The sequence below is a fragment of the Asparagus officinalis genome, chromosome 7 (assembly GCF_001876935.1).
Source record: "Asparagus officinalis chromosome 7, Aspof.V1, whole genome shotgun sequence".
In the NCBI taxonomy this organism is placed as follows: domain Eukaryota; kingdom Viridiplantae; phylum Streptophyta; class Magnoliopsida; order Asparagales; family Asparagaceae; genus Asparagus; species Asparagus officinalis.
In genome coordinates this window covers 3,283,419-3,294,115 of record NC_033800.1, presented here as the reverse complement: position 1 = coordinate 3,294,115, position 10,697 = coordinate 3,283,419, and the positions used below count along the sequence as shown (strand labels likewise).

The following is a 10,697-nucleotide window of genomic DNA, read 5'->3' as shown; positions in this document are numbered from 1 at the left end:
TATCTCACCATAAACAGTCCAGTTAATCAATATAAAGCTCCATATATACATTCGAACGAAAACAGTGAAGTTTGGTAGAGCTTGAGCTTGACCAATGTAAACTGCCGCCATAAAAGGGCAAGCATGCTTGGGTCTCGTCGCCATCCGACCTTGACTTGTTCGAAAGACTTACAACATCTGATGTGAATTTGTAGGAACCCCGACAATCACATAAATGAATGAGGTGCTATATAGGGAGGCTAGCTAGCTTATGTGCATGATTGAACGTGATTCTAGAAGGGGTGATTGATCCAGGGAACATATTTGACACCACATTAATTAGACGAGGTTCAGTAGTTTTAAGCGTAAAGTTTGAATCAATATCTAGTAGCTTAAAATTTTAAATTAATTTATTTCTTATGGCTAGCTAGTTTGATAAATCTTTCAAAACTGAGCGGGGATTCATCCTAGCCTAGTTTTGTCGTATTTTTTTCTGGTTTGGATTTGTTCTATAGGAGGGTGGTTTAGAAAAGACCAATTTTTAAGGTCAATATTCGGCTTGAAAGAACCGATTGGATTGTGGCCCTATTTAGCCCATCACAAAATAAACATCATAATTTGACATATGCACCGATGCTTCAACTCATCAAAAGTGTGATTCTGGGTATCCGACTGTACTGGACTTCAAACTATATTTTACCATCTAAAGTTCTCCAAAAAATTGATGACTTATTCATGGACTTCCTTTGGGGAAAAACTAATCAGGTTTTTAAATCTCTCATGGTTTCTTGGGATAAAATTTGCAAGGAGAAGAGGTATGGTGGATTGTGAATTTTTTCTACAACAACTTGGAACATTGCCACTGCTCTAAAAATAATATGGTATATACATATTAACAAAGAGTGGCTGTGGATAAAATGGATTCATGGTAACTATTTGAAAAATACTACAATCTGGCAAGTGAACACGAACTCAGGGGATTCTTGGATGTGGAAGCAATTGCTTAAAGCCAGAGATAAAACAATCATCATTTGTGGAAGCATTGATAATATGAAGCAATGTATCAGCTCATGTTACAATAATTCAAAAGTTCAGTTATCAGAGATTTGCTCAGCTATAGATCTCCAGTAATTAACAAGCAAAGTGAATTGGTTTTTGACAGTCTGGGATACTTTGAATTACCCTAAGCATAGTTTTACCTTGCGGTTAGCTGTTCTAAACAGGCTGCTAACTAGAGATAGACTACTTAGGAGACGTATTATTCAGTCAGGACAATGTTGTTTATGTTCTGGTTCTGCTCAAGAATCTCATAATCACCTCTTCTTTGATTGTTACTTCTCAAATGGTGTGTGGAATAATATCATGGATTGGCTCCAATTTAGATGGAGGGCTTGTGATTGAGATATATTATTGGAATGGTATACCTGAAGATTAAAAGGGAAATGCTTCAAACAAAGATTGAAAAGGATAGCTCTAGCAACTACAGTTTGCAGGCTTTGGAAGGAGCGGAATAATAGAATTTTCAACTTGAAAATCAAGAGCATTGATCAGTTAACCAAGGAGATTAAGATGGATATTATGATCACTATTCTTCATAGTTCATTCCCAGCGGACAACAAGTAATGGCTTCTATCTCTTTGAAGCTCACACCTATGGAATTGTTGTTATGTTTCAATTTTGAGTTTGATTTTTTTTTTCAGTTCACTTTTGAACTGTATATCTTGATGTACATATATTCTTCCCATTTTGGTAAATGAATAAAGCTCTTCATTGAAAAAAAAACAAAAATTAGGTCGGGATCAACCCTGGCCCACTCTTAAAGAATAGCTAAACAAACACTAAGACCTATGCTAATTTTTAGAGATATAAATCAAAACACACTAGAGTTACTAGACTATGAGATTTGATCAACACAAATTCAAAACTATAATGTCAGATGTAGAACTAATTAACTATGACTTTCTCTAACGATCAACTATTTATAATCACAAGGACTAAAGCATTAATTATTGATCGGTCCCACGTATCTCTTCTTGTTGATTAATTGTTACCAAAAACCAAGGGCATGCACGTTACTTCTCACATGGCTCCCACAAGAAAAGAACAAGACAGAAATATCAAATTAATGAGAACATTGCGACAAGCTTTGGCCGTCCACTTGCTTCTGACTATAACTGGAGATTAGGTTTTCTTGCATGCCACGGATAAAAAAAATAAAATAAAAAGTCATTGCCTCGTCGTCACCATTTTGGTTGGTCAACGAACTTACTGTCTGCACGTTAGGGAGTAAAACAACTCCGATGGATGACACTGCAAGACTTTGTCTTTCAACTTGCTCCATCTCCATTTTCAAGTTAAAAGATATTAATGTTAGCTTTTTAATTTGTATTGTATATTTTGCCGGCAATTTATTATAAGAAGTTAAAATGTGAGGTGTTGAATGTTGGAAGTCGTCCATGATCGCGATGACGATGCAAGTGGCAAAGAAGTTGAAAATGGAGATGAGAGCAGGTTGCATCCCCGCTGTTTAGAGGAGTCAGTCGGGTACCGCGTAGGAGTCACGACTGAACAACAGGTTAGTTTCCTAAAAAAAGAGAAAAAATAAGAAGAAGATTACAACCTAAACTTCTACTCATATATACTGGTCAAACAGTAGTATTCCATTATCACAAAGAAAAATGTCTTAGGAACCCAAAAACATGAGATTCTAGCTACATGAGACATGTGAGGTGTCAGCTCTCTGTCGCATGATGCACAGTTCATGAACAGAGCATCATGCGATAGGAAACCGACACCTCACATGTCCCATGTAGGTTCCCGTGTTTTTGGATCCCTGTAGCACCACCCTATGGCAAAACATTTAATATTGTATTAGGGCCTGTTTGGTTATTTCCTAAAAAACCAAAAAATAGAAATGAAAACCGAGAAAGATCAAAAAGTACAATTTCACACATTTCCATCCCTAAAACTCACCCACAACATCTAATAAAATATTATTTTTATCCAACAACTCATCCACCACATCTAATAACATATTATTTTCATCCAACAACTCATCCATCACATCCACCACATCTAATAAAATATTATTTACATCCACAACATCACTCAACTCATCTCATCTCATATTTAAAAATCACTCACATCATACAATTATAAGATTGTGACAACTCATCTCATCTCATTAACATTTTATTTCCTTGTTTTCCTCCCCAAAAGCTAGGAAAACAATTTTCTTAAGTGTGGGTCACATCATCCAATAGTATAATGATAACTCATCTCATCTCATCTATTTTCTTATTTTTAAGAAATAACCAAACAAAAGAAAACAACCTAATATAAGAAATATGTTTCTTATAATTTATTTCCTTATTTTTTCCGCCAACCAAACAACATTAAAACAAGTTTTCTTAAAAAATCACTCACATCATCCTATAATAAGGGGCTGTTTAGTTGCACACTTTTTGAGAAAACTTTTCTCAAAACATCTCACAATGACAAATTTGTAATTAAAAGTTTTCCAGATATTTCTGTAAATTGTGTTTGGTTCAACAAAAAATTTACAGAAATATTTTCTATAAAATATCAAAACCTACTAAATTTTACAAAAAGCGATTTCCTCTCAAAATGAGAGGAAATCACCAGAAATCTGACACATACCATATTTAATTAAAAACCTACCAAATCTTGTTATTTTCTATAAAGTTATGAGCTATTTTCTTGTTTTGAACCAAACAAGCAAAGTACAAAAAACAAGAAAATTGGTACTTTTTAATTTCTCAAAACTTTTCCTATAATTTTTTTAAGAAATACAAAGAAATCATATTTTAGGTGAAAAACATTTCCTATAATTTCTAGAAATTGAACCAAACACCCCCTAAGGTGACAACTCATCTCATCTCATCTCCATTTCTTTGATTTCCTTTTTTTAGCCAACCAAACAATCCCAAAACCTATTTTTCTTAAAAATATCTTTCCTTTTCTTTGATTTTTTTTTTTGGCAAACAAACAAGTGAACAACCCCTTAGCTAATAAGATTTGACACTAATTAAAGGTGGGGTCAAACAGTAAAATCATTTATCATGTGGGCTGAATTGGGCCCAAAAAAGGAGACGCCCGCCCCCAAATAAATAAATAAAAAAGAAAGAAAGAAAAGGCGCGCCGTCGCCGGGGATGAACCCGGATCACCCGGGTGACAGGAGGGAAAACTCACCGCATCATACTACAACGACCTCGCCGCTGCGGTGGTACCAAGATATTAATTATTTGTTTATTTCCTCAAAACCCATTTCTATATCAATCTCTTTATTAAAACCCCGGACCTTCGCAATTAATTTCTTACATTTTCTCGTAATGGCGATTCCATCCGATGGAAAGTTTATCGGATCTCAGGAACGCATTTCGCTCCTCAGTGAACTTCATCTGCGTTTCCTTCTTCTGGCAAGATCTCGCAGGGGGTACTTGAACTTAATTTCCAGGAATCGTAAGTATTTTTATGCCAAAGTTGCCTGCTTTTTTGCATCGCAGGTTGTTTAGATGGCCAGTTTGGACGCTCTAGGGTTCATCTACTTACATTGCTGTGTCTATAGGGTTCCATTGATAATTGACATCAGGTAAATTTGTTCAATGAATTTCCAAATATTCATTCGCCTCTTTTATCATCAAATGGAACTGTTCTGAGCACGATGATTAGGTTTTTTTTTTTTTTTTTCTGTTTTCGAGAAAACACGCTCATTAGGGCTTGCTCCAAATTGAACAGTGGCGTTGTGATCAGAGCAGCTGAAGCATTTTGTTTACTGAAATGTGATGTATTGTTTCCAGTGATATTGGAGAAAAAAAATCCAACCCAGTTACGGGAAGAAGGAAGTTCCACTTGATAAGAGGAACAATTGGGTCTGTGGCTGTCAAATTACTGTGGAGTTCAGGGAATGATCCGTTCTTTATGATTAAGATGAAGTTCCACTTGATGAGAGATGTTCTCCTCAGGATTCCATATAGAAATCTATCCAATAGGTATGGCTTTTATGGCTTTTAGCATCTTCATCGTAATCGACATTCATAGCTGCTAATCTACTAGCTTTCTTAGGGCCTGTTTGGTTCTTTTTCATGAAACTCCTGGAAGTTGGTTTACCTAGGAGACCAACCGTCGAACTAGGCCCTGACAACTACAAGAAAAACGGTCTATTTTGGAGGGAATTGGACGGAGCTTGCCTTCTAGGATTTTTAGTGATTACATCACGCTCCTACTTGACCAAACAAACTAGGTAATTGCTTGGAAGCTGATGTAGCCTAACAGCTTTAGGAACATCCAAGCGAAAAATGCCCAACCAAACAAGCTCTTAATGTTAAAGAAGTAAGCTAGGAGGAATTTTATGAAGTTGATATTCTGTTGTTGGTACATAGGCATCTTCCTCCTTGTCTGGGTAGTCCTCGAAAAGTGGGTAATTACTTGAAAAGTGTTTTGATTTTGAAAGCTAACATGGCGGGAAGCTTGTGGAAACTTTTGGCAGTTCATTTGTTTTTCAATCTATCTAATATACTAAAACAAGATCCTGGGATGCCACATGTCAATTTTTTAGAAAATTGACTATTCATCTAGATCTTCTACGTATTCTTTGCAATTTCATGCAGTATTGAAACATAACATCTCTTAATTACCACTAATTGCACACTACCTCATCAACTCAATTTTACTCGTGCCTAAGCCTGATCAACTTCCCACTCTTTCTCAATTCATCTCCTCTCTATAAATATTGCAAACTAATCCCGATAAAAGGACTCTGCTATCCCTTTATATTTTAGTAATTCCAACTCCATAATGATGTGATTTGTTGATAAGGCGAGTTCGATCAGGCTTTTCTTATGCATCCAACTTCACTTTTCTTGCAGAGTTTATGGCTACACTCCATTTTATAAAAGTATTTTATCCATTTTATATGCGTATCTTTTTGTTATGGGTACATAACCATATCCTTTTGTTGTTTCTTTATTTATAATTTTCCTTCTTTGTTGCTTCTTTATATGCAATTTTTCCTCTTTGTTGCTTATTTATTTGTAAATTTTTCTCAATGAGGTTTTGCTATCTAATTATCCCAATGGCACATTGACAAAATGCATTGTATTACCATGCCCTTGATAATAACGTAAATGATTTTGGACAGATTCCATCATGGGCAATCTGAAATCACAAAATTATGATCAATTTATAGTTATCAATATCAAAGTTGGTGAAGGTGCATGTATGCAAAACTTAACTACCATATACAATGTGCATGATATAGGACTCTCTGTAATTGAATGTTTGCATGTAACCTTAAGAAAGATTTTAATATGTTATATATTTATACTGTAAGCTTAGTTTTTCTTAATTATTCTGAGTCTAGATTACTAACAATATCATATGCAAATGTATGTTTAATATTAGTACATAAATATTTAATTTGATTTTTATCTGAATTTAGATTTCTTTAATTACTCAAAATACACCTGAGTAGTCTGTGAAATATGCCTCTTTTTAATTTAGTTATCATGCCCATGGCTCAAGCTAATCACTGAATTCACATATCTCAGTTTTTAGTTGTCAATATCAAAGTTGGTGAAGGTGCAAAACTTAAGTACCATTTACAATGTGCATGATATAGGATTCTTGGTAATTGAAGGTTTGCCTGTAACCTTAAGAAAGATTGTAATATGTTATATATTTATGCTGTAAGCTTAGTTTTTCTTAATTATTCTAAGTCTTGATTACTAACAATATCATATGCAAATGAATGTTCAATACCACTACATAAATATTTAATTTGATTCTTTATGTGAATTTAGATTTTTTAATTGCTCAAAATGCACCCGAGTAGTCTATGAAATATGCCTCTTTTTAATTTAATTATCATGCCCAAGGCTCAAGCTAATCACTGAATTCACATATCTCAATGATTGAGCAAAGAAAATGTAAAGTGAAAATTCTATAATTAAACTAAAAAAATGACGCAGCATGGTGCAGGTGTAACACTAGTTGCTATTTATATTAGTATTCTCAACTTATACTTTCTATCTTTTTTCCAGGTCTCTCATGTGTATAGTGCTTATTCTAGGATTTTCACTAACTTTATTTCCGGAATCTGTATGGTTTATTCTGGGATTCTAAATTTGCATCTCATATCAATTTTCATTGACTTGGATTATCTTATATTTCAGGTTGTTTTTCCCTAGAAGTTTAGACAACCATTATTGTAATCCCTTCATGACAAAGGTGTGAGCATTAAAAAATTAATTGTACTTACCAAGACCCAAAAAGTCTGGTTTCTTTCTCTGTTTGGATTAAGAATGAAGCCTTATTTTCCCTCTTTTGTTCCGGTAACCTACAATTGATCACATATTACTTACTTAACTATCACCAGTGTACTTTCAAATGAATAGAAATGTTCACATGTTTTTCTGTTAACGCAAGGCTCACACTTTTGGTTTTACTTTCCTTCTTTCGTGTCCCTATAACTTACAGCTGATCACATATTACATACTTAGCTATCACCAATGTAGTTTCAGCCCAAAACTGAAGATTCACATGTTTTTGTCAACTCGAGAAAAATGAAGAGTGTTTAATAATGTGCTCACTGAGTAGGCTGTTCTCTATTGCTTTTACTAAGGATTTTATCTTAAGCCCTTTTTTTTTTTGGGTTAGTATTTGAGGCATGTCCATTCCTTATGCTTAGGATCTGGTCACATGATAGTGCATCTAATCTAAAATTGAAAACTCTCTTTCCCGATCCCACTTGTGCCATTTAATAACATACCTTCCTTAACAAGAAAAACTTAAAGGTCTTCTTAGACTTCTTCAGATATTTTCACTTTGCCTCTTCATTCTCCAAGAGGTGCCAATGATCAGCAGAATACTCACTCGATTCAAGCTCTCCAAGCTGCTTGAAAATCTTGGAGCATGTCTAATGAAATTAACCCTGCTTACCGCATTCATATTCTTCCTAATCCATGTCCTGTCTGACCATCTTTACTTCAAATCATCTCAGTTGTTCTTCAAGCACCAATACAACGAAGAAGACCCCTTAATCAGAGCATCCTCTTCTTCAGGTAATTTAGTTGCTACTACCACTGTCAACCACATAGTATTTGCAATATCGGCCTCTGCTAAGGGATGGCCAAATCGTGGGCCTTACGTTGATCTGTGGTGGCGACCAAATCAAACTCGCGGGGTTGTTTGGCTAGACAAGGCTCCAGAATACCCTTGGCCTTCAACTTCACCTCCTTTCAGAGTTTCTGAAGACACTTCTAGATTCAAAGAATACGATAAGCATAACAATCCTTCAACCATTAGAGCAGCAAGGATGATCTTGGAGACATTCAAATTGGGGTTCGAAGACGTGAGATGGTTTGTGAAGGCTGATGATGATACGCTCGTAATCATTGATAATCTTGTTGATGTCTTAGCAAAGTATGATCACAATAGGTACTACTACATTGGAGGGAATTCTGAGTGTGTTGCACAAAATGATATGCATGCGTTTAACATGGCTTTTGGTGGAGCTGGAATTGCAGTGAGTTACCCACTTGCAAAGGCATTGGCGAAGAATTTAGACGGTTGCCTCAAGAGATATCCATTCGTTTATGGAGAGGACCATGTTATTCAATCTTGTATGACTGAGCTTGGAGTCTCGGTAACTAAAGAACCAGGGTTTCATCAGGTTTATTGGCTGCATTATACCCTACTTTTTTCTCATAGTAGATGTTTGGTGAATACAAATAGTTCAACACTACAAAACTTTTCAATCCTGGATTCTCTTATACGAATGCTTTATGGGAGCTTTTTCTGTTGCCTAGGCAAGTCAACATCGGATCCTTCGGGTACTTTTCCCAAAATTACCATGAACTTCAGGGGTTTTGGATAGAGAAAAACTATCATAAACTCTTTCCACACCTCACAACAATTAAAGTCGTGATATGTTTGAACTATTTTGCTTAATTTTCAACAGTTCATCAAAATTTAAAGTTCATGATAGTTCTCTTTGCTCTCTTTTGTGGGCACCCAATAGTTTTGTGGAATTTACCTTCCTTTAATTTAATCCCCTTTCATAACACATGTTGATGATTTAATCCCCTTTCATAACACATGTTGATGATTTTATTTCTACAGATAGACCTACATGGAGACGTATCAGGTTTCTTATCAGCTCACCCCCAAGCTCCACTAGTCACCTTGCATCATCTTGACATTATCGATCCCATTTTTCCTTCAATGTCACGCTATGAAGCTGTCCACAACTTCATGAGAGCTGCAATGGTTGAGTCACCAAGGCTTCTACAACAAATCATTGGTTATGATCAACAAAAGAGATGGTCTGTCTCAATCTCATGGGGATATTCTGTTCATATCTATGAGGAATTACACTCTCCTGGGTATTTACAAAGGCCGCTTCAGACTTTCTCAGCTTGGAACAAAAGGGCTAGCCCACCTTTCATGTTCAATGTCAGACCTCTTTCTAACGATTCTTGCTCAATGCCGCACGTTTTCTACTTCGAATCTGTGAGGGCTGCGGACTTGAATCAGACTGTTACTAGTTATATCAGAAGAACTGCTTGGGAACTATCATCTTGTGGAAATCATTCTGTGAAATCCATTTCTGAGGTCGAAGTTTTCACACCTGCCAAGAGGCTCCAATGGGTAAGCATAGATACACAAATTTTATAATCTCAAGAAAAAAGAAACACAATCATTTTACTGTCTGCAGTCTCATATTCAAATCAAATTATTCTTTTAAATGATGTATATCAAATGCGGATAAAAAAAAGAGGGTGATGAATCTTGAATCATTCTTATACAATTTATGCAATATCTTGATCTATGCGTGAGGTAGGTGCGAGGTAGAGTATGAATTACCCCCTTTGATGTCAGTAATCTTTATTGTGTTCATTCGTGCACAAACGTTTTGTTCAGCTCCCATCGTATTATTCAAATTATCCTGATGCATGATAGTTACGCAAGTTTATTTGCATTTCAGGGTGTAGAGAGAAGAGAATGCTGCGAAATTGAATCTGTGCCTAGAGTGAACATAATAAAGATTACAGTTAGAGCTTGCCGGGAGAATGAAACCCTGATATGGTCGCACCTTTCTTAATCCTACTTCGACCATCAAAGTTCCCAAAGCTTTCAAAATGGATATGCTTTTTCTAAAAGAATGGTATGCTGTTAGTTCTTCCTTGTGATGAATTCCTGAATCTCAATGCATGATACAGTAACTCCAGCCAAGGTCAATCCTCTGACTGTTGCAGATTACTCTGTCTTGATTAAGGTATTTGCGTTACCATGTTTATTCTCTGATCCTGCTCATGTTATTGTGCTCATGAATGAATTCCCCAGACTCTAGTTGTCTTCTATTGTTTCTTCTTTGGTGATGTGTAATGAGTTCATATAGAATATTAGAATACCTTATACAAACTGTATATTAGTATTTAACCATGCATTGGTTTAAGCCACAGTTTCTTTTCCTAGGCATTCCCACAATATCAAAGTATTACGATTATGCTGTTAATGCTCCATACCATGTTGCAGATTGTTAGTGTGTAAAACTATTAACCATCAATTCTCACCCACAGAGTTCTGGCACACTGGCGGGTCCTTTGACTTGGCATCAGAGCAACCCAAGTTCAAAAGAACTGATACCGCTGCGTGAGTTCATGAGTTCAGGATTCTGCCATTCAGGGCATCTTAG

The 10,697-nt window shown here is 35.7% G+C and overlaps 2 protein-coding genes across 8 annotated transcripts in view; one reads left to right on the top strand and one right to left on the bottom strand.

The window, feature by feature from the left end:
* The window catches only part of LOC109850537 (AT-hook motif nuclear-localized protein 20-like), a 5,630-nt gene extending 3,304 nt beyond the window's left edge, over positions 1–2,326 (bottom strand). The window contains 1 exon segment of the mRNA XM_020420563.1: positions 2,249–2,326. Coding sequence (XP_020276152.1) covers positions 2,249–2,326 — 78 coding nt within the window.
* Positions 4,089–10,474, top strand: LOC109848103. 7 transcript variants are annotated; one of them, XM_020417426.1, is made up of 8 exons: positions 4,089–4,226; positions 4,357–4,419; positions 4,507–4,592; positions 4,801–4,992; positions 7,174–7,228; positions 8,001–8,672; positions 9,122–9,649; positions 9,987–10,474. In XM_020417426.1, exons 3-8 carry the CDS (start codon positions 4,516–4,518, stop codon positions 10,101–10,103), a joined length of 1,641 nt encoding a protein of 546 aa, XP_020273015.1. In that variant the 5' UTR covers positions 4,089–4,226; positions 4,357–4,419; positions 4,507–4,515; the 3' UTR covers positions 10,104–10,474. The 7 variants fall into 7 exon arrangements, with proteins under 7 accessions (XP_020273015.1, XP_020273016.1, XP_020273017.1 ...); XM_020417427.1 differs by having other exon boundaries at positions 4,357–4,436; XM_020417428.1 differs by lacking the exon at positions 4,357–4,419 and having other exon boundaries at positions 4,092–4,226.

Coding starts and splice junctions, on each gene's coding strand:
- LOC109848103 (XM_020417426.1), top strand. CDS start 4,516: ATGGCCAGTTTGGACGCTCTAGGGTTCATCTACTTACATTGCTGTGTC. Junction 4,593..4,800: donor CCATTGATAATTGACATCAG/GTAAATTTGTTC, acceptor TATTGTTTCCAG/TGATATTGGAGAAAAAAAAT. Junction 9,650..9,986: donor CTGCCAAGAGGCTCCAATGG/GTAAGCATAGAT, acceptor TTTGCATTTCAG/GGTGTAGAGAGAAGAGAATG.